General features: G+C 42.3%; 1 protein-coding gene across 1 annotated transcript; it reads right to left on the reverse strand.

Annotated features, from left to right (window-relative positions):
• Positions 1 to 847: 847 nt before the first annotated feature.
• Positions 848 to 6,809, reverse strand: LOC117440744 (uncharacterized). The gene is made up of 3 exons (XM_034076972.2): positions 6,685 to 6,809; positions 5,637 to 5,837; positions 848 to 1,748 (listed from the first exon to the last, which is right to left on the reverse strand). The coding sequence occupies exons 1-3, from the start codon at positions 6,807 to 6,809 to the stop codon at positions 848 to 850; spliced, it is 1,227 nt and encodes a 408-aa protein (XP_033932863.2).
• Positions 6,810 to 23,969: the final 17,160 nt, after the last annotated feature.

Raw genomic sequence — 23,969 nt, forward strand, 5'->3', positions numbered from 1 at the left:
CACAAAATGATTTAAAAATAAAAGCCACATTCTGGAAAAAAAGTCAAAACCAAAAAATAAAAGTGACATTTTGAAAAAAAGGTGACATTTAAAAAAAGAAAAGTCAAAATCTGAGAGAAAAGTAAAATTTCAGATGCATTGTGGGACATGTAGTTTATGGGCAACGTGCCTCTGTAAAGTAGCATGTAACCGTATAATAAAATCATATTTTTTGCAAGCTCTTGTGGGGCCACATAAAATGAAGTCACTCAATCAATCAATCAATGTTTATTTATATAGCCCAATATCACAAATGATACATTTGTCTCAGTGGTCTTCACAGTGTGTACAGAATATCAGTATGACAATACGACACCCTCTGTCCTTAGACCCTCACATCGTACAAGGAAAAACTTCCAAAGAAAACCCAGTTTAAAGGGAACATGGGAGAAACCTCAGGGAGAGCAGCAGAGGAGGGATCCCTCTCCCAGGACGGACAGACGTGCAATAGATGCCGTGTGTAAATTGAAAAGATAATACATTTGCAACATAGGTAGTCCAAATGTTTGGAAATGCATGTGTGTATAATAGGAAGATGAATCCACGAGGATATCCATCCAGGACCTATGATCCAGGACCACAGCCACGACTCAAGATCCAGCGCTCGCGATCCAGGACACAGGACCGCAGGATCATCCATGACTCCGGATCCCGGCGTATATAGACACCAAAAAGAAAGACATTTGGGGAAGCTGGGTTAATGGGAACATGAGAGTACACAGGTATAGACAGAGAGAAGGAAGAAGTAAGATGTCCCCCGACAAACTAAGCCTATATCAGCAAAACTAGGGGCTGAATCTAATCAGCCCTAACTATAAGCTTTATCAAAAAGGAAGGTCTTAAGCGCACTCTTAAAAACGGATAGGGTGTCTGCCGCCCGAACACAAACTGGAAGCTGATTCCACAAATGTGGAGCTTGATAAGAAAAGGCTCTGGCTCCCATTGTACTTTTAAAGATTCTAGGAACAACCAACAACCCTGCATTCTTGGAACGCAATGCCCTAGTAGGACAGTAGGGTATAATGAGTTCTTTAAGGTAAGATGGCGCCTGCCCATTAAGGGCTTTGTAGGCGAGAAGAAGAATTTTAAATTCTATCCTGTGTTCTATAGGGAGCCAGTGTAAGGCAGCCAGAACAGGAGTAATGTGGTCCCTTTTCCTAACTCTGGTTAGTACACGAGCCGCAGCATTTTGAATCAGCTGAAGCGACTTGATTGACTTCTTGGTACTCCCTGATAATAAAGAGTTACAATAATCCAGCCTAGAAGTAACAAATGCATGGACTAGTTTCTCTGCATCGTTTTGAGGCAAGATATGCCTGATTTTTGCAATGTTACGTAGATGGAAGTAGGCGGTCCTTGAAATTGATTTTATGTGGGTGTTAAAGGATAAATCCTGATCAAATATAACACCGAGATTCCTTACAGTCTCACTGGAGGCCAAATTAATGCCATCCATAGTTAGTATGTCTTTAGATAATTTGTTTCGTAGATTCTTCGGGCCAAGTACAATAACTTCAGTTTTGGTCGTGTTTAACATCAAAAAGTTTAAGGTCATCCACGTTTTTAAGTCCTTAAGGCAGTCTTGAATTTTATTTAGATGATTAATTTCATCAGGCTTGATTGATAAATATAGTTGAGTATCATCCGCATAACAATGGAAGTTTACAGAATGATTCCTTATAATATTGCCTAACGGAAGCATATATAATGTGAACAAAATAGGTCCGAGCACTGAGCCCTGTGGCACTCCATGGCTAACTTTGGTTTGCGTGGAAGATTCATCGTTAACACGTACAAACTGAGAGCGTTCAGATAGATAGGACCTAAACCAGCCTAAAGCAGTTCCCTGTATGCCAACTAAGTGCTCTAGTCTTTGCAATAGGATATCATGGTCGATAGTATCAAATGCAGCACTAAGATCGAGCAAAACAAGAATAGAGACAAGTCCCTTGTCTGAGGCTATTAGAATATCATTTGTGACTTTAACCAGAGCTGTCTCTGTGCTATGATGTGTTCTAAAGCCAGACTGAAAATCTTCAAATAAATCATTGTTTTTTAAGTAATCACACAACTGTTTTGCGACCGCTTTCTCAAGAATCTCTGAGAGGAACGGAAGATTAGAAATAGGTCTATAGTTGGCTAAAACCTCTGGATCGAGGTTGTGCTTTTTAAGAAGCGGTTTTATCACTGCTACTTTGAATGATTGTGGAACATAGCCTGATAATAAAGACATATTCATAATATTTAATAAAGAAGTGCTAATTAATGGAAAAACTTCCTTCAACAGCTTAGTTGGAATTGGGTCTAACATGCACGTTGATGGTTTAGAAGAGAGAATCATTGAATGTAATTGTTCAAGGTTAATGGCTGAAAAGCATTCTAGTTTACTATCTAGTGTAATATTAGAACTTACGATTCCGGGAGCTGTTGATAACACTATACTGGTCGAAGGCAAGAGGTCATTAATTTTGTTTCTAAGAGTAACAATTTTATCGTTAAAAAAGCACATAAAATCATTACTACTGAGTGCTAAGGGAATAGAAGGCTCAATGGAGCTGTGGCTCTCTGTCAGCCTGGCTACAGTGCTGAAAAGAAATCTTGCATTATTCTTATTCTCATCTATTAATGAAGAGTAGTAGGCTGCTCTCGCTTTACGCAGTGCTTTCTTATATTCATTGAGAGTAATATGCCAAATTAAACGGGATTCTTCAAGTTTAGTGGAACGCCATATCCTTTCAAGTTGTCTAGACTTTTGCTTTATTTTGCGGGTTTCGGCATTATGCCATGGAGCTAATCTATGTTGTTTTATTTTCTTCTTTTTCAAAGGAGCAACAGAGTCTAATTTTATTCGCAGCGCATCTATAGCACTATCAACAACATGATCAATTTGGGGTGGTGTACATTTTGTATAAGTTTCCTCCCCTACATGCAGACATGCTATCGAGTTAAGTATTGGTGGAATCTCTTCCTTAAATGTGGCTATAGCACTAACAGATAGGTTTCTGCTGCAAGAGCTTTTGACTAATGCTTTGTAGTCTAGTAACAGTACTTCAAAAGTTACTAAGAAATGGTCGGATAAAGCAGGATTATGCGGTTCGACTAATAGTTGCTCAATTTCAATACCATAAGTCAGAACAAGGTCGAGAGTGTGATTATAGCAGTGGGTTGGTTTATTTACACTCTGACAGAAACCAACAGAATCTAATATAGAGTTAAATGCAACAGTAAGGCTATTTTTATCATCGTCAACATGAATATTAAAGTCACCTACGATAATTACTTTGTCTGTTTTAAGAACCAAAGTTGATAAAAACTCAGAGAATTCTGATAAGAATTCTGAATAAGGACCTGGTGCACGATACACTGTAACAAATAAGATTGGCTGCAAAGTTTTCCAGGTCGGATGCGTAAGACTAATAACGAGACTTTCAAAAGAGGTATAATTACATTTTGGTTTAGTATTGATAAGTAAACTTGAGTCAAAGATTGCTGCAACTCCACCTCCTCGGCCCGTGCCTCGAGCAATATGAGTGTTGACATGGCTGGGTGGAGTGGCCTCATTTATGCTGACATATTCTTCATGTCTCAACCAAGTTTCAGTGAGACAGCATATATCAATATTATAATCTGATATTAAATCATTCACGGGCCGGATTTGGCCCCCGGGCCTTGAGTTTGACACCCCTGCATTAGAGGCTTTATTGTCATGTGCACAATAACTCATCTCCAACAAGTCAATGTAGAATACACTTTTAATTAGAAGAAAAACTTGTAAAATATGCAATAAATCAGAATCAAGACCTTTGTTGTCTTTAGGAACAATATTCCAAAGGCTTCTCTCGACTCGGTTACAAATAGACACATTTCTGTAAATAAGTGGCAGGAATAGGAACTATATACACATAAGATATAATAAGGCAAGTTTATTTATACAGCATCTTTCAACACAAGGCGATACAAAGTGCTTTACAAAAAGACATTAAGAAAATGGCATTTAAAATCAGTCATTAAAAAGAAAAAGCTAATAAAATAAACATTAAAAGGAAAAGTACATGGATAAAAGTTACAGTGCAGTCTAAGATGTGAATAGTTCAATTAAAAGCAGCGACAAAAAGAAAAGTCTTCCTGCTGGATTTGAAAGTAGTCAGAGTTGCAGCGGACCTGCAGGTTTCTGGGAGTTTGTTCCAGATGTTTGGAGCATAATAACTGAACGCTGCTTCTCCAGGTTTAGTTCTGACTCTGGGACAGAAAGCTGACCAGTCCCTGAAGACCTGAGAGATCTGTCTCTGGGGACAGGAAGCTGACCAGTCCCTGAAGACCTGAGAGATCTGGATGCTTCATCATTTAGCAGGAGGTCAGAAATGTATTTTGGGCCTAAACCATTCAGTGCTTTATAAACCAGCAGCAGTATTTAGAAATCTATTCTTTGACACACAGGAAGCCAGTGTAAAGACTTCAGAGCAGGAGTGATGTGGTCCACTTTCTGACGGTACGTCCACACAGCAGCTTTTCAGAAATCTTGAACATCTTGGAGCTGGGCGTGTCTGACAGCTTGGGGATTTTTTGCGACCAACAACCAATCACATGAATCTCCGCCCCCCGACATACAAAGCAAAAAACCCCGGGGATTTTATGCGAGCAATATATATATATATAAACTCCAGTTTCCCCCACTGTCTCTGCCTCCTCCCTCCATGCTGGCTCCTCCGGTTTGTATCCCGGTAATAGTTCTGGTCGTAAAGAACCGGGTGATTTGCTACCGTAACTTCTCGTTTGGAATATGAGGAAATGAACTGCGGTCTGGCTCTCCCTGCTTACACGCGGTTTGATTGGCTAGCGCTTGTACTGTCAGATTTGCATAAACGTGTTTGATTGGCTGGCGCTTCCAGCTCAGCTTCAAAAGTTGAACATTGCTCAACTTTGGAATCCTGGAAATCCTGGAAATCTTCGCTTCGCTCCCCCACAATGCAGTTTGGCGACAAGCGAGGCAAAGTGACGTCATCCCCATTCAAAGTCAACGGGCGGAGAAGCGTTGGAAGCGGTGGAAGTTGCTTCTGAAGCTGCTGTGTGGACGCACCGTAAGTGTTAGTGAGGACTCGAGCAGCGGCGTTCTATATCAGCTGCAGCTTCCTAATAGATTTAGTGAGACCTGTGAAGACACCTTTGCAGTAGTCCAGTCTACTGAAGATAAAGGCATGGACACGTGTCTCCAGATCCTGCTGCGACATTAGTCTTTTAATAATAATAATAATAATTCATTTATTTTAGATAGGCGCCTTTCAAGGCTCTCAAGGTCGCCGTACAAACACATAAAAACAAGATACACAATACCTAACACCAGCATAAGAAACATAAACAAGACAATGCAGTTTATAACAAATCAAATAGATAGAACAGGATGTGTGATGGATAACGATCAGGGTGTGCGAGTGTGAAGAGATATGTTTTGAGGCGTGATTGAAAATGGGGAGAGAGTCAGTGTAGCGGATGTCAGGTGGGGGGGAGTTCCAGGGCGGGGTGCAGAGCGGCTGAAGGCTCTAGACCCCATGGTGGTTAAACGGGAGGGGGGTGCAGTGAGGCTGAGGGAAGCAGAAGACCTGAGAGTGCGGATGGGCGTGTTGATGTGCAGGAGGTCGCAGAGGTACAGAGGAGTGAGGGTATGGATGGCCTTAAAGGCGAGGAGCAGAATCTTAAAGACGATACGGGATTTGACGGGGAGCCAGTGAAGCTGCTGGAGAACAGGAGGGATGTGGTTAATGGGGGGGGTTCTGGGGACGATGCGGGCGGCAGAGTTAATCCTAGATATCAAGATAGAACTGAATGTAAAAGAGTAACGCACAGTAAGGTAAACACCAGTTGTTAATGAGCATGCTGGGACAGAAACTACAAAGCAAAGTACATCAATAGAAACATTAGAAGGATGCACGCTGCCCTGTAATTCGTCCTCATTTGAATTTGCACATTTCTCACGTATTGTTTTGAGTATTTTTACATTAGATGCGCTGACTCGCTGATCCCTGTGGGTTTGTCTCCCCTCCAACACGCCAACGAAGAACCCTTTGTCCCGAATAAAAAGTGAAATGTAACACGAAAAGCCAACTAACTGATTAAAACGCTAATCTTTTTTAATGAATATCACTTTCGGCCCCGGCAAAGAGGCTCTGCGTGGGCGAGCATGAACTGCAGGACGCACATGAATATTGAACAGATCTTATTCAGCACGGCTGCCGCATCTCACCTCTTTGCTCTGGCAGTAATAACTTGTCGCGTCGCCCCTCTTTATGAGACGAGGGCAACGACTGCATCGCGTGATGAAGATTTAAAGTATTCATATGCTCAAAGTGTTCAGGAAAAGTCTCCTGCACGAGTTTAATTGCAAACTTAAACGCTATGTGTGTCTGTGAGGCAGGCGGGGTGGTTCTCAGACCTGATCGATGACCGCTGTATATATAGTGATATATAAGGCATGCAGTATTCAGAGGGTCAGCGACTGCAGCATTAATGATTCAGGACGAGTCAGCGAGGGGTTAAATATGTGATCTGGTGTTTTATAATTCGCCTCTGCAGAGGAGCTAACGGGAACTGTTTAATAATGGACCTTGTGTGACTCCCTGAGGGATGTTTTAGTACATTTAATGCACTTACAGCATGCTGGGAGTCACTGGGGAGCCCCTGCAGCGTCCGGGGGGAGACCCCACATATTCAGGGAGCACATGTGAGGTCAAAGTAGGCTCTGGAGCCCCTGCAGCGTCCGGGGGGAGACCCCACATATTCAGGGAGCACATGTGAGGTCAAAGTAGGCTCTGGAGCCCCTGCAGCGTCCCGGGGGAAACCCCACATATTCAGGGAGCACATGTGAGGTCAAACTAGAGGATCTGGAGCCCCTGCAGCGTCCCGGGGGAAACCCAAATATTCAGGGAGCACATGTGAGGTCAAACTAGAGGATCTGGAGCCCCTGCAGCGTCCCGGGGGAAACCCAAATATTCAGGGAGCACATGTGAGGTCAAAGTAGGCTCTGGAGCCCCTGCAGCGTCCCGGGGGAAACCCCATATATTCTGTGTCTTAAAGGTCCCGTGTCACGGCCATTTCTACTGATAATAGCTCCATCGTTGAGGTCGACTAGAATAGATTCACATTGTTCAATGTTCCAAACTCACATTGCTTTCTCACAGCGTCTCTGTAGAGTCTGTGTGTTCACTCTCTGTCCTAAACGCCTCGTTGGAGCTCCTGCCCCTCCCCCTCCCTGTGAGCCCACTGTGCTCTGATTGGTCGGATGTTGCGAGGCTCGTTGCTGCGAGGAGCGGACAGGTTTCCGGGTCGGCGATACAGCGAGAACAAGCGAAACTCATCCTGAGCACACACACACTCACAGCCGAAGTGAAAACAATAAGTGTGGCTTGATATCGAGAAAGAAAAAGGTTTCTAACGCTGTGAGAACGGGTCTGCGGAGAGCCTTTCTCCACCTTCCCAGCTCGTCTGTTACCAAGCTCTATGCACGTCAATGGGACTCCCTGTTGGTTGAAAATGTACGCTAAAGGTCCTGGTGTGTGAGGAGCTCCACTGATTGGTCCATTTTGGTTCCGGGAACTGCATGACGTCACTTGGTTCCCGGAAGAATCAAATGGAGAAAGAGAAATGTCCAACGAGGCGTTCTGGGGCAGCAGACAGGTCTCCTCTGAGTCAGAGCTTTACTCCTACAGGGTGCACTCTGAGGGTGTTGACTCTGCAGACCGTCCACATGCAGAAGCTTCAGAACACGAGGGGACGGGTCAGAACCAGAAGAGCACGACATGGGACCTTTAAAGTCAGATATACTTGTCTGCACAGCCCTCCACTTTAATAATACACCGCAGTTTTCCATATACTCATGTCCTACAAGTGTTTTCTGTTTTTTAGCTTGGAAAGTTATTTGAATAGTTAAATCTAAATGTGGTTGTTTGTTAAAAATACTTATTTTGTATTATCTTTATATATTTACTTTTTTTTCTACTTGCTGCAACTTATTTTCTTTTCATTGTTCATGTTCGCACCGCCAGACAAAGCAAAGTGAATGCCTTGTATGTGTAACCGTACCTGGCATGGAGAGTGGGGCTGGAATGAGTCAGCTGTTCATCCCTTCTTGTCCTCTGGTTTGGAAGTCAATGGTTGTCTGAATGTGTTTTTGGCTGTTGTGCTGAAATAACTATTAAACACCTGAACTCTTTAAAAAACCTCCATAAACATTCATCTGGTTGCATCGTGCAATTTATTCATCGGTATATCATATTCCATTTACGTGTTTATAGACTCTTCGTGCACTATTTCTATTTTATTGTATTTACTTGCACATCTCAAACCTTCCCTTGCACTATTTTTATTGGTTTAATTTGTTTTATGTCCTATATATATTCATGGTGCACTGTTGGAGGAGCCTGTGACGTTTTCATTGCCTGAGCTCAGGTTCCCACTGATAAATAACCGATAACTATCCTCGAACCGAAGCGTTTCACACTTTAAAATACATTTGCACAGAAAAACCTCCCACAGGTCGACGAGTGTTGAACGAAATGGAAATAAATACATCACAAACTGCAATTAACTTTCTTACCTTCTTTCTGTTTGTCTCTGTGTTTCTGTTTTCGTCTCCTTCCTGCAGGTGCATCTATTAGTTGTTAAAAAATGTTGCTGCTAAATCAAAAGCAATAGAAAAGAAACTGCATCCCATTAAAGCAAAACTCGTAATATTTCCCCATCTCCTCTCTCAGATGCAACAAGGAGAGAAAACTGTGACTGAAAGAGTATAAATCACACACACACACACACACACACACACACACACACACACACACACACACACACACACACACACACACACACACACACACACACACACACACACACACACACACACACACACACACACACACACACACACACACACACACACACACACACACACACACACACACACACACACACACACACACACACACACACACACACACACACACACACACACACACACTGCGGAGTGTATAAAGATATGTTATGGCGTCTCGCTCTGTTAACCTGTCCGATCAGAGGAAGGATTTCCCTCCAAACTTTCATCCGAGGTGGATTTATATATATATATATAAAAAACTAAATATATATTTCACATAAAGCGTGGAGCTGCAGGCGGAGGGTAATTCCTCTCCTGCTACTGAAGCTGTGAAATGTGCAAATGCATGAGAAAGGAAAGCAGTTTGAGAAATGATCAGAAATATCCATTGATGACAGAGTGCTGACCTCGCTGCGGAGGATCACGGAGGAGGAGGTTCATCCTCCCTTATCTCATCGTCTCTCCTTCCTCTCATCGTAACTCATCCGTCCCCCTCACCTCGAACCATCCCCATGTATCCACATATCCATCGTCATTATACATTTGATCTGAATGCACAGAAAAACCTGCGAAAAAGGCAATTTTTCATAAAAAAATACCCTGTTTTTTCTTCTTTTGTGAGTTAATGGCATTTCCGCTGCTTGATGTATATTTTGAGCCGTGTGCAGAAAGGTTTGAGCCGTGTGCAGAACAGTTTGAGCCGTGTGCAGAAAGGTTTGAGCCGTGTGCAGAACAGTTTGAGCCGTGTGCAGAAAGGTTTGAGCCGTGTGCAGAAAGGTTTGAGCCGTGTGCAGAACAGTTTGAGCCGTGTGCAGAACAGTTTGAGCCGTGTGCAGAACAGTTTGAGCCGTGTGCAGAAAGGTTTGAGCCGTGTGCAGAAAGGTTTGAGCCGTGTGCAGAAAGGTGACCGTGATGTCACAGCGGACCTGAGCTCCGACGTGTTTACGACACAAACACGACATCCGTGCTGCGGGTGCACTTATCACACATACTGTGTCCTCCATCTGAGTGTGTCCTCCCTCTGAGTGTGAGTGTGTCCTCCCTCTGAGTGTGTCCTCCCTCTGAGTGTGAGTGTGTCCTCCCTCTGAGTGTGAGTGTGTCCTCCCTCTGAGTGTGTCCTCCCTCTGAGTGTGAGTGTGTCCTCCCTCTGAGTGTGAGTGTGTCCTCCCTCTGAGTGTGTCCTCCCTCTGAGTGTGAGTGTGTCCTCCCTCTGAGTGTGTCCTCCCTCTGAGTGTGTCCTCCCTCTGAGTGTGAGTGTGTCCTCCCTCTGAGTGTGTCCTCCCTCTGAGTGTGTCCTCCCTCTGAGTGTGACTGTGTCCTCCCTCTGAGTGTGACTGTGTCCTCCCTCTGAGTGTGTCCTCCCTCTGAGTGTGAGTGTGTCCTCCCTCTGAGTGTGAGTGTGTCCTCCCTCTGAGTGTGTCCTCCCTCTGAGTGTGAGTGTGTCCTCCCTCTGAGTGTGTCCTCCCTCTGAGTGTGTCCTCCCTCTGAGTGTGAGTGTGTCCTCCCTCTGAGTGTGTCCTCCCTCTGAGTGTGTCCTCCCTCTGAGTGTGACTGTGTCCTCCCTCTGAGTGTGACTGTGTCCTCCCTCTGAGTGTGTCCTCCCTCTGAGTGTGAGTGTGTCCTCCCTCTGAGTGTGACTGTGTCCTCCCTCTGAGTGTGTCCTCCCTCTGAGTGTGAGTGTGTCCTCCCTCTGAGTGTGACTGTGTCCTCCCTCTGAGTGTGTCCTCCCTCTGAGTGTGAGTGTGTCCTCCCTCTGAGTGTGAGTGTGTCCTCTGAGTGTGAGCGTGTCCTCCCTCTGAGTGTGTCCTCCCTCTGAGTGTGAGTGTGTCCTCTGAGTGTGAGTGTGTCCTCTGAGTGTGACCTCCCTCTGAGTGTGAGTGTGTCCTCCCTCTGAGTGTGTCCTCCCTCTGAGTGTGAGTGTGTCCTCCCTCTGAGTGTGAGTGTGTCCTCCCTCTGAGTGTGAGTGTGTCCTCCCTCTGAGTGTGAGTGTGTCCTCCCTCTAAGTGTGAGTGTGTCCTCCCTCTGAGTGTGAGTGTGTCCTCCCTCTGAGTGTGAGTGTGTCCTCTGAGTGTGAGTGTGTCCTCCCTCTAAGTGTGAGTGTGTCCTCTGAGTGTGAGTGTGTCCTCCCTCTGAGTGTGAGTGTGTCCTCCCTCTGAGTGTGAGTGTGTCCTCCCTCTGAGTGTGAGTGTGTCCTCCCTCTGAGTGTGTCCTCCCTCTGAGTGTGAGTGTGTCCTCCCTCTGAGTGTGTCCTCCCTCTGAGTGTGAGTGTGTCCTCTCTCTGAGTGTGTCCTCCCTCTGAGTGTGTCCTCTATCTGAGTGTGAGTGTGTCCTCCCTCTGAGTGTGAGTGTGTCCTCCCTCTGAGTGTGAGTGTGTCCTCCCTCTCAGTGTGAGTGTGTACTCTGAGTGTGAGTGTGTCCTCCCTCTGAGTGTGAGTGTGTCCTCCCTCTGAGTGTGAGTGTGTCCTCTGAGTGTGAGTGTGTCCTCCCTCTGAGTGTGAGTGTGTCCTCTGAGTGTGTCCTCCCTCTGAGTGTGAGTGTGTCCTCTGAGTGTGAGTGTGTCCTCCCTCTGAGTGTGAGTGTGTCCTCCCTCTGAGTGTGAGTGTGTCCTCTGAGTGTGAGTGTGTCCTCCCTCTGAGTGTGAGTGTGTCCTCTGAGTGTGTCCTCCCTCTGAGTGTGAGTGTGTCCTCCCTCTGAGTGTGACCTCCCTCTGAGTGTGAGTGTGTCCTCCCTCTGAGTGTGAGTGTGTCCTCCCTCTGAGTGTGTCCTCCCTCTGAGTGTGAGTGTGTCCTCCCTCTGAGTGTGAGTGTGTCCTCTGAGTGTGTCCTCCCTGAGTGTGTCCCAGAGATGTTCACAAGTCTTTTTTTGCAAGTCCAAGTCAAGTCTCAAGTCTTTGTGGGGTGAGACTTGATCAAGTCTCAAGTCTTTGGTCACGAGTCCATGTCAAGTCTCAAGTCTCTAAAAAAATAAAAGTCTCATGTCTCTTCTGGTTGTAATAAGCCAATTGTCTGCTGCTATCCAGTCTGTTAGGAATACTGCAGCTATATCTAAGCAATTCAAAGCATTTACTGTGTTATTATCACTCCTATATCTATTAGCATACAGTATCAGTACTGATTAGTTGTTTGTTATATGATCACTTTAAACAGGCTGTTGCAATGTGAGGAAAAACATCACACTTTAGCTAAATGCAAACAACTTATAAGCAAAACAATTCAGAATCAGAAATACGTCAAATACGTCTTTGTATCAACCGTATTGTTTAATTACACCGGGTCTCTAATGATGATTTTAAGTCTACTATTAATAAACATATTCCTCTATCCTCTCACTCAAAGCCAGTGTCATGGTAACCTGATAAACCTGTAACATTAACGTTACGTGGTCAACAATACACCTGTAACCTGCCTATAAACCCACAGATGTATTTATGTATGTAACTATGTATTTTTCTACGTTTAACGTTAGCCAGTAGATGGTGGCAGCGGGTAATGATTAACGTTACCGACCTTTTTTATGTCATGTCAAGAGTTGGAAGTCAACGCCACTCAACTCAAACAAGTGTGACAAGAAAACATTCACTAATCTTTTCAAATATTCAGTTAAAAGCTAGCAGCAAGCTAAGTTAGCATCACAAAGACAAAGCTAGCAGCAAGCTAAGTTAGCATCACAAAGACAAAGCTAGCAGCAAGCTAAGTTAGCATCACAAAGACAAAGCTAGCAGCAAGCTAAGTTAGCATCACAAAGACAAAGCTAGCAGCAAGCTAAGTTAACATCACAAAGACAAAGCTAGCAGCAAGCTAAGTTAACATCACAAAGACAAAGCTAGTAGCAAGCTAAGTTAGCATCACAAAGACAAAGCTAGCAGCAAGCTAAGTTAGCATCACAAAGACAAAGCTAGTAGCAAGCTAAGTTAGCATCACAAAGACAAAGCTAGCAGCAAGCTAAGTTAACATCACAAAGACAAAGCTAGCAGCAAGCTAAGTTAGCATCACAAAGACAAAGCTAGCAGCAAGCTAAGTTAGCATCACAAAGACAAAGCTAGTAGCAAGCTAAGTTAGCATCACAAAGACAAAGCTAGCAGCAAGCTAAGTTAACATCACAAAGACAAAGCTAGTAGCAAGCTAAGTTAGCATCACAAAGACAAAGCTAGCAGCAAGCTAAGTTAGCATTACACAGCTGATGCTGAGCTAAACATGTTTGCTAACCGTCCATGCGTTAATGTGACTGACCTCTCCGGGTGACTTTTCAAGTGCCTGATGAAATCCGACGTTGTTGCGCCAGCATCCTTGATTTTGATATTGCAGACTTTGCAGTGTGCGCTCCTTTTGTTGGTGCCGCCGGCGTTTTGTTCGAAGTGTTTGTAGTTGAACCGAATTACAAGCGGTACAGCCGCAGGTGTGCCGCCGGTCGCCATGGTGTTACTACGAGGTAGTAACAGAGGCGCGCACGTCTGCGTAATGAGCCCGGCTAAAGTAACTGGATGGCCTGCCTGCCTGTCAGCCTTCCATCTGGGCACACACTGATCTCGTGCCCTCATTGGTCATGTGCGCGTTCGTGTGTGTTGGAGGAGGCGAGCTCTATAAGGAAGTAGCAGCCTCTAGCAGATTATCTCCGGTTGTGTATTTTCAAATTCTAGCGATCTCGAGCCGGTTTCTCTCAAACGTACCTACCCCACCTTTAATACGCCAAACATAGAAAACACAATGATTGTTCACGAGTCCCAACACACGAGTCCAAGTCGAGTCTGAAGTCTCTGTGTGTGCGACTTAAGTGCGACTCGAGTCCGAGTCGCAGACTCGAGTCCCCATCTCTGGTGTGTCCTCCCTCTGAGTGTGAGTGTGTCCTCCCTCTGAGTGTGTCCTCCCTCTGAGTGTGAGTGTGTCCTCCCTCTGAGTGTGAGTGTGTCCTCCCTCTGAGTGTGTCCTCCCTCTGAGTGTGAGTGTGTCCTCCCTCTGAGTGTGAGTGTGTCCTCTGAGTGTGTCCTCCCTCTGAGTGTGAGTGTGTCCTCCCTCTGAGTGTGTCCTCCCTCTGAGTGTGACCTCCCTCTGAGTGTGAGTGTGTCCTCCCTCTGAGTGTGAGTGTGTCCTCCCTCTGAGTGTGTCCTCCCTCTGAGTGTGAGTGTGTCCTCCCTCTGAGTGTGTCCTCCCTCTGAGTGTGAGTGTGTCCTCCCTCTGAGTGTGTCCTCCCTCTGAGTGTGAGTGTGTCCTCTGAGTGTGTCCTCCCTCTGAGTGTGTCCTCCCTCTGAGTGTGAGTGTGTCCTCTGAGTCTGAGTGTGACCTCCCACTGAGTGTGAGTGTGTCCTCTGAGTGTGAGTGTGTCCTCCCTCTGAGTGTGAGTGTGTCCTCCCTCTGAGTGTGTCCTCCCTCTGAGTGTGAGTGTGTCCTCCCTCTGAGTGTGTCCTCCCTCTGAGTGTGTCCTCTGAGTGAGTGTGTCCTCTGAGTGTGAGTGTGTCCTCCCTCTGAGTGTGTCCTCCCTCTGAGTGTGAGTGTGTCCTCTGAGTCTGAGTGTGACCTCCCACTGAGTGTAAGTGTGTCCTCTGAGTGTGAGTGTGTCCTCCCTCTGAGTGTGACCTCCCACTGAGTGTGAGTGTATTCAGCAGCAGCTCCACATTAGCATAAGTCATGACTATTGTCACTCAGTGGGAACGATACACCGAGGGGGGGGGTGCGCCCGTCAGCCTGTCTACATATTAAATAACCTGTTGGGAAAACTGGCCACCTTTCTTCTTTTTCCCAGGCTGCCGTTCTGTAACACATATTTTCCATCTCCTCCATTTATGCATGGCTTCTCCGTGGCTACAGACGTGTCACACAGAGAGAGAAATTCATTTCTTATCAACATGCGGGAAGACGAAAGGCCCATTGTGCTCAACAAGACATATCAATCCTCCCCTGCTTTGTATTCTACCCTCTGCTCCCTTCATTGTTGGCTTCACAGAGTGTTCCAACAGGTCGATGTAAGGATGGCTTTTTGATCAAATCCAACCTGGAAAGCGTCAACACATCTGAAGAAAATGTTTTCAAGAAGCCAGGGAGAAGGAGAAACATTGATGAAGTCTCTGAGTCCAAAAGATACAAAGTCAAAATCTTGGAAATTCTGAGAAAGAAATCAATATCTGAGAAAGAGTCAAAAGACATAAAGATAAATAGTCCACAAATTTGAAAAAAGTAAAATTCGAGGAACAAATTCAAGAAAATTAGAAAAAGGAAAAATTCAAGAAGAAATTGAAATTCTGAAAAAAAAGTCAAAATCTGAGAAAAAAACAATTCTGAGAAAATTATGTCAAAATTGGGAATGACCTTTCTCCGATTTTGACTTTTTTCCAACTGAAAAATCTAAATCTGCAAAAAGTTAAAATCAGAGAAGAAAATCTAAATCTGAAAAATATAATAATATCCTGAGAAAAAATGTAATTCTGAGCAAATTCTGAGAAAAAAAGTCAAAATCAGAGAAAAGTAAAAAAAAAATCTAATTCTGCAAAAAGTGAAAATTCTGAGAAAAAAAAGTCAAAATCAGAGAAAAGTCAAAAACTGAATGAAAAAAAAATCTAATTCTGCAAAAAGTTAAAGTTGGAGAAGAAAATCTAAATCTGAAAAATATAATAATATCCTGAGAAAAAATGTAATTTTGAGAAAATTCAAATTCTGAGAAAAAAAGTCAAAATCAGAGAAAAGTAAAAAAAAAATCAAATTCTGCAAAAAGTCAAAATTCTGAGAAAAAAAGTCAAAATCGGAGAAAAGTCAAAAACTGAATGAAAAAAAAATCTAATTCTGCAAAAAGTTAAAATCGGAGAAGAAAATCTAAATCTGAAAAATATAATAATATCCTGAGAAAATGTTTAAATCTGAGAACCAGGACGCATCGAGCCCGAGCTTGAAATCGCCCAGTTAAAGTACTGCAGCTGAGTTGTGTGTCCTTAGTCCAGAGGTCGCAACCTTTTTGACCAAAAGAGCCATTTTGCCCCCTTTTCCACCAATTGCTTTTGTCTGGAGCCGCACAACATATTTGATAGCTTATAAAGTATATTGTTATATCATAGACAAAAAATACAGTTTCTTTGCATTTATTATATTATTACATTATAGGAAACAGTTTACATCTAATGATAAACAAATATATATATAAGGAGAATTAAAAAAATACACAGGCCTACTTAAAATAAATCAACACAGCACGTAAGATAACCATTTGAAGATGAATATAATTAAAACGGGCCCACTTTGAAATAAATCAAAGCTATAGCTGCACCCTAAAGAGTGAATGATGACTGAAGGTCGTCAGCTGTCTTCCCCTCCCGTGTTTCCCTCCAATACGTAAAGCAGCAGCACCTTTGAACTCCTCTCCACAGAGCCAGCATCCTTTGCTGTGAAAGCAGATAACTCAAACCACGCAGAATGAAACCCATACTTTTCTGTTCTTTGATGTATCTGCAGGAAAAGGCGCCGGTCAGACCGTAGCAGGATGTGACGCATATTTGAGTTTACCGAATTAAAACCGTTTTTTTATTTTTATTTACGTGTCGCCTCAAAATACAAGATACGAAACATCTTCAACCGTGCAAGAAAATATAAATAGTCCTACACATTTTTTTATTGTATTTCCTTCTTATTTTTGTCTGAGCTCAAGGAGCCGGAGTAAGCTCAAGGAGCCAGAGCAGACCTCTGCCTTAACCAAGACCTCAACAACTCGTCACAATAAAAGTTTAATTCCCAGTTAAACGCCTGAGCAAAGTCTCCAGCTCTCCCTTCATGCATATAAGCGCTCTCCATCACTGACAGCTTCCAAACTGAAACTGCAGACGCTGACATTTATTCATGTGGAATTAATCACTTTCTGTTTGCAGCAGAAAACCCTGGCGACATTTTTTAAACGTGTGAATAAATACGGCTGAATGTCCGAGTCAGCAAAAGTAAGATGCTTCATCACCCAGAACATCAGTGTCACGTGAAATGACAGCGATGGATACAGTAATAATAAGTCAGAATCGCACAGTCAGTAAATCATCGCTGAAACACAAGCAACACAAGGTGGCAAAATGTCCCTTTTCAACATTTTCCAAAAGCCATCGACTTCGTTTTACCCCATTGGTAAAGCGCCACGGTTTCATGGAGGACAATATTTTCACGAATACTGACTTTTTCTCGGAATTTGACTTTTTCTTAGATTTTATTTTTTTCTCATATTTTGACATTTTTCTAGGAATTTAATATTCTCTACAATTTTGAATTTTTCCTAAGAATTTTTTTTTTTTTTAGATTTACATTTTTTTCTCATATTTGGACTTTTTTCTAATAATTTTACTTTTTTCTAATATTTCAACTTTTTCTCAGAATATAACTTATTTTCTCAGATTTTCGCTTTTCTCTCATTTTAACTTATTTTCTCAGATTTATAAGAATTCGTTTTTTCTCTCCAATTTTGACTTTTCAAAGAATATTACTTTTTTTTATTTACATTTTTTTCTCATTTTTGCACTTTTTTTCTAATAATTTTACTTTTTTCTAATAATTCAACTTTTTCTCAGAATATTACTTATTTTCTCAGATTTTCGCTTTTCTCTCATTTTAACTTATTTTCTCAGATTTATAAGAATTCGTTTTTTTCTCCAATTTTGACTTTTCAAAGAATATTACTTTTTTCTCAGAATTTTGATTTTTTATCAGAATTAAACTTTTTCTTAGAATTTGACTTTTCTCTCAGATTTAGAACTTTTTGCTAAGAATTTTTTTTTCTTTCTCAGTTTTACTTATTACTAAGAATTTGACAAAGGATGCGTCTCCACTTACAGATCATGCACACTAATATTTTTCAAATATTGGAGTAAATCAACATTTGCAGTATAAGCCGTTTTTTAACATGCGCCGTTTTGTGCGTGCTCAAATCAACTGTTAGCAACGTAGACGCCACTTTCTGCTGTGTCCTTTTATTTCAGTGTTTGTTTACATTTCGTCGTGTGCTTTTCTGTTTTATTTGTTCCATGTCCTATATGTTGCACTGTTGGAGGACCAACGTTCTTATTTGCCATATCTACACTCAGCCCATGACAATAAAGCCTTTAATCTTGTCCTTAGTTGAAAGTCGTTGTAAAGAGACGACAAACACTCAATCACAGCCGGAATATATCTTTCCTCTATTCCTTATCTTTTCTTCCTCAAACATCTGTCTACATTTTATGAGCTCCGCTGCTAAAATATCACGATCAAAATATCTTTTTGAAACGAGGACACAGACTCACAGAAGGATGTATGCGGTAATCTTTCTAAATAAAACATCTTTCCGACTGATAATCAATAACATATCTTTTGATTCACTCTTTCTGTACGGAGTTAGCTGAAATATGTCAGGAGATAATACAGTAACTAAAGTTTTTTATTTAATTTGTGAAGTTAGTTTTAATATTGAGTGCTTTGTTGAGGAAATGCATCACTTTGGATTTGTTAAGCATAGTCTTGATCCTTGACGGTTCATATGCAAATCTCTACCGTGTAACTAAACTTTATATTCAGTGTCAGTGTCTGGATTTTCCGGCGAATAATTCATCTAATTTTTTATTTAAAGTTTTTGGAAAATGTGCATCCTTGCCTTCACCCAGAAGAAAGTTAGCTTAGCCTGAAATAGAGGTACAATGGATGTGAAGCTGGAGCATTCACTGACATGTTGTGTGATGCGGGAGGGAGGCTGTGGCGAAGTGGGCTAGTGCGTTGGGGTTCGAATCAGGGGGGCACAGGTTCAAACCCCCCCTGCAGTCAGCATGTCGTTGTTACCGAGACACTTACCCCAAATTGGTCCTGTGGGGATTGCCCACAGTCTACCAAGTCAGATGTGATGTGATGTGGAGGCAGGGCCATTCAAAAAACTAATGGAAGCGGTGAGGGAGAGCGTTTTCTGCTCAGGAGCACTCAGAGAGGAAATAAACGTTCAGCATGGATCACCTCTGACCTGTGATTTTCCTCTTTATGTTCCAGAAAGTGCAGCAAATTAAAGAGTGTGTGGGAGAAGGACGTTTTACAACCGGCCTCACATCTATTTGCTTTCCCATTTTATGTGTTGTATATATTATCTGCTATATCCTGCACAACTATCACCTTTTTTTCCATGACGAAACCGAGACGATGACGAGACGGCACCGACGGCAGTAAACAATAACTGCAATAACTGCATCATGCAATATCGAAAATGTAGTTTACTAAATAAAAACTATGCCAAAATCTCTCTTTACTTTCGTTGACGAAAAAGGAGGAGACGAAATATTATCAAAGATAACGTTACATTTCTGAAAGTCAGTTTTTCTCCCAGCAGTTCCATTTCTGGTGCTGCGGCAGGGCAGCAGCTGTCTGTGCTGCGCGCCGTGGTACATTTGAATTACACCGGGCAGCGGCACACTGTGGAAGACTCGGGTCTAACTCATGGTCTGACACATGGTCTAAAGGCCCTGACACACCAAACAGTCACCAGAGGACTAGCCGACGCTGAAGTCGGCTGTTGCCTGGCCGTGTTCTCCTGCGTTTTGGCCATGTGTCGCACGGGAACACACCGCACCGACTTCAGTGCGTGAGTGGCAATAACTCCTCTTACCAGCAGGCGGCGGTAGTGTGTATTCGTCATTCAAAAGAGGCAACAACCGGAAGACAGAGAAGAAGAAGAGTATCTTTTCTCCGTAATATCATACAGAGCTGGCCTCTCCTGGATCAAGGTGATGAGCAGGTCTTCGTTTGCATCATTCCAGATCGCCATGATGAGATGAAAATGAATAGCAGTCTGTGTGTGCCTTCTTAAATCGTTTGTTTACGTCCCTCACTTCCGCTTCGCTTCTCATGCACTGATTTGCTAGCTGAACAGCCAATCAGAGTGATTATTTGGTCCGACTGCCAGACCCGATGCATGGCCGATTCAACATGTTGAATCGGCCATGCATCGGGTCTGGCAGTCCAAATAAGGCGTGTCACGGTCGACGGTGCGGGACACACCAACCTGACTACGGCGCCGCGAATGCCCGACAGCCTCTGACTCCCAACATCGGGTTGGTGTGTCAGGGCCTTAACTCATGGTCTGACACATGGTCTGACTCATGGTCTAACTCGTGGTCTAACTCGTGGTCTAACTCATGGTCTAACTCATGGTCTAACTAACCTTATTTAACAGAAAATAAAATGGCGACAACAGGGCTTGGGAGCAGTGGTCGCCCTCGCGTTAACCGAATACCCCCCGTCAGCGCGAGTGAGTGATACATTGTGCACTCGATGGATAATAATGGATTATGACGGAAATGTTACGATCCTGTCCGTCAAAATTACTGACAACAAAAAAGTCTAAAGCCACCACTGCTTGGGAGAAAGAAACGATGTGATATTTGGGCCCTTTTTCGCTACAATGAGGCGGAGAAAAAAAGCGAATGCATTGTTTTATCAGAAGGGAAGCAATGTGGCCATAACACAGGTAAAAACACCACAAACCAGATACTCTCTGCAAAGCTGCTTTCTTAATCATTCAACCTGAGTTTCATCAAATAAGGACAAGATAATCTTATTTATTTATATACTAAAATGACAAATTATTGGTTTTGGCTAGACTAGTTTGACTGAAATGTTCTATATAATTTGATGACTAAAATAAGACTAAAATGCTCAGACTTTTAGTCGACTAAATCTTGTCTAAATAAAAACAGGATGAAGGTGACTAAATATGACTAAAACTAAAAAGGAAATTTAACACAGGACTAAGACTAAAACTAAATAAAAAAATAGCTGACGAAATTAACACTACCCTCCACCACACAGAACAACACCATTTATATAAACACCTATCATGACAGGGCACCCACAGCCAAGTGACAATTACACATGAATGAAGTCGGCACGGCGGCCCACATTGAAAATGACTTAGGCCTACCTTTGATGATAAATCACTGAAACACAAAGTCCATCCTCCGGTCCTTCTGGATGAAGCACTTGCGGGTCATTCAGCTGATCCTTTGCCACTCCAGTTTATCATTGGAACTCAATCTTGAAAATGACTTGGTTAATAATTTTGCAAACGATGTTATCACTGAAGTGAGCCATCATGAATGAACTTATGCTAATCGTAAATCTATCGATTAGATTTATGATTCGAAAATAATAAAAGTAGGATAGACATGTGGATATTATCCGGCTGAACAAAACGTGCATTTATCTAACAGGTTCGTTTTCACAGACCTTATTTCAAGCTATCTTCTAAAACCCTATGGAGAAATCCCATTGCTTTCTGTCGAGGGAATCCGAGCGAAGCTTACTTCTGGGGTTTAGGACGCGTCACTGCACCTCTTGCATAGACCTCACAGCGGTCGGAACTTGTCATGACGTCCGCGAAAATAAAGCCCGCCCATTTAGAGGGAAGATATGATTGGTCAATTGTACTGTCATTTGACATTAGCTCCCTCGTTGAGTTACTATCGCTGGCCCTCTGTGAATGTAGAGAGGGACCAACAAGCTCTCCCGTCTTCACATAACTCGCAGAGACGGCATGTAACCCTTCACATTCCAACAGAAACTGAACAGGCAGATTCGAAGGATTTATTTCTTTGGAAATATTATTTTAAATACAATTAAATCAAGTTATTTAGGTAAAATTAATGAAAAATATAACTAAAAAAAAAATTAAATTTTTTTTTTTTTATGTTTTCAAATATTATTTTTTAGAATATCTTAGGCCCGATTCTTTGCAAGAAGGAATATCTGGAACTGAGATTCTCGAAGTGGAACATATGGGAGCAGATGTTTTGACACTTTAAGTTTGGATTTTATTAAAATGACTTTGCCTGTCCAATGATACGATGGATTCCATTGTAGACGTAGCCAAGATTGCCTATAAGAAGAACTCTTTGACCATTATGAGAGCATAAAAAGAATAGTAAGTACAGACATATGCAGATTGAGACACAGCTTTGATATAAATGTGTGTGTGTGTGTGTGTGTGTGTGTGTGTGTGTGTGTGTGTGTGTGTGTGTGTGTGTGTAAGCGTCCTGTCTGCAGGTGTTCTCCAGAGCATGTGTAATGGCTCTGAATGGAAACCATCAGTGGAGACAGACGCACAATGACACCCCACTGACGCAGAATGAAACGCACCCACATCTGAGTGGGTGGGGGGTCTCAGCGATGTTAATGGTGGGTTATTAAAACCATCCTCCCTGAGCGTGGATCGTTTGTCTGAAGGAGTCCGCTGTGTTGGAGGAGAAAGACATTTGTGAGCGTCTGTTTCTTGGAGACAAAAGACAGGTTCCACACACTTTACATAATTCATACGTCATTAAGATAAATGGCGGCAAAGGGTTTTTAAAAAAGTCTGATGAGTTGTATTTTTGTTTTGTGCTTAAGTTACGGAGTGGACGGCTTATAATTATTATTTGAATGAAACAATTATATTAACCTCGGAAGAAGTTCAAGTGAATTGTGAAATAAAATATAATTACAAATATTTATTCAAACATTATAAGTTAAAATGTTCAATACAAATAAGAAAACATTGGAATAAACATTTGAAGTTAAAGTAAATGGTGAAAAAGAAATTTGTGAGCGTCTGTTTCCTGAAGACAAAAGAGAGATTCCCACATTATAAATAACGTTTACGTCATTGAGATAAATGAGGTAAGGGTTTTAAAAAACTGAGTCTGACTTAGGGCTGCACGATATTGGAAAAACTGACATTGCGATTTTGTTCCCCAGCGATATGAAAACATACAGGAATTGAAGAAAACCATCCTTTCTTGAACTTTAATGAAATACAATTGGTATTTTTCTAACGATATTTAACCGGACGAAGGATCAAGAATGATTGTGATCGGTGGTTTGCTGTCACTCACTCAGGTACCTTTTCCTTTTGTAGCAAGCAAGTCTGACTGCAGAACGACAGTAAAACTAGCTTAGGGTCCGTTGTGATTTCATTTACGCTTCAAATCTACGAAGCCAGAAAATCCTCCTCTCAGACGCTCCGGGTGATAACCTGTTGTATTTTAGTTTGCTGTTAAAGTTGTGGAGTGGACGGCTCAACGTCTGCAGGATTTAATACGATTATTATTATATCTGTTGGAAAAAAGGGTTGTTTTTATATAAAAGTATGACCATTAAACTGAGCCTCAAAAAAGCATTGGGTTTTCGGGTTTTCGGGACAGTTGCTTTGATTTATAATATAAAAAAACAATAAGAACTCTAACAAGTTAAAGTAAGAACGTACAAAACCAGTTATTTCAAAGAACTTGTACATTTTGAACATTGTCCAAAATAATCCAAAAATAAAATAGGATTTAAAATATGTATATAAACATAATAAATTAAAATTAGAATGTTCAATAAAACTTTAAAATTAAATAAACATTTGAAGTTAAAGTAAATAGTGCGAGACAAAATTAAAATGATTAAAAAGGTTACATAAAATGAAGGAATTCACCTCTTTTCACCCTCTGTCAGAGGGTGAAAAGAGCCCAGTCTGCTCTGATTGGTTAGCTGGCCGGCTCTATTGTGATTGGTCAACCTCTTTGAGAAGTCCCGCCCCTTTGTCTATCACGTACAATGTGTTGGAGCGCTAGCCAATAGGAGCGTGAGTAATCCACAGTGATGTCACTATCTTGCGGAAGTAATTACGTGACGGTACACTTACTCTAGAACTGGAGTCTGCTAAAGTACAATTTGTAGGTACTTGTACTTCATTTAAGTCCATTTTCTGCTTCCATTACACAATAATAATAATAATAATGCTCGTAATAATAAAACGTAACTTTTAATACAGATTGCAGGAAATACGTCACAAAAAAGTCCTTTGTTTGCAGAAACATTTGAACCACATGATAGAGACTTGAAGCATGACAGACTTCCATGAATCCATACAGTACACTTTGCTCGAGCTGCTTTTGGAAACAGACTGCGGGCTGTTTTTTGGAAGGAACAAAATGACAGAAGAATAGTTTGGTGTTTCTTCCCCCCGCTCTGTGACATCAATCTCTGACCGTTTTAAATCCAATCCTCCGACCACGGAAAACCATTTCCTCCCTTCAGCTCGTCCTCTTATCTCTCTGCTCCGAGGGCTTTATTTTCCACTT

This window comes from Pseudochaenichthys georgianus, unplaced genomic scaffold, assembly GCF_902827115.2.
Source record: "Pseudochaenichthys georgianus unplaced genomic scaffold, fPseGeo1.2 scaffold_1166_arrow_ctg1, whole genome shotgun sequence".
Taxonomy (NCBI): domain Eukaryota; kingdom Metazoa; phylum Chordata; class Actinopteri; order Perciformes; family Channichthyidae; genus Pseudochaenichthys; species Pseudochaenichthys georgianus.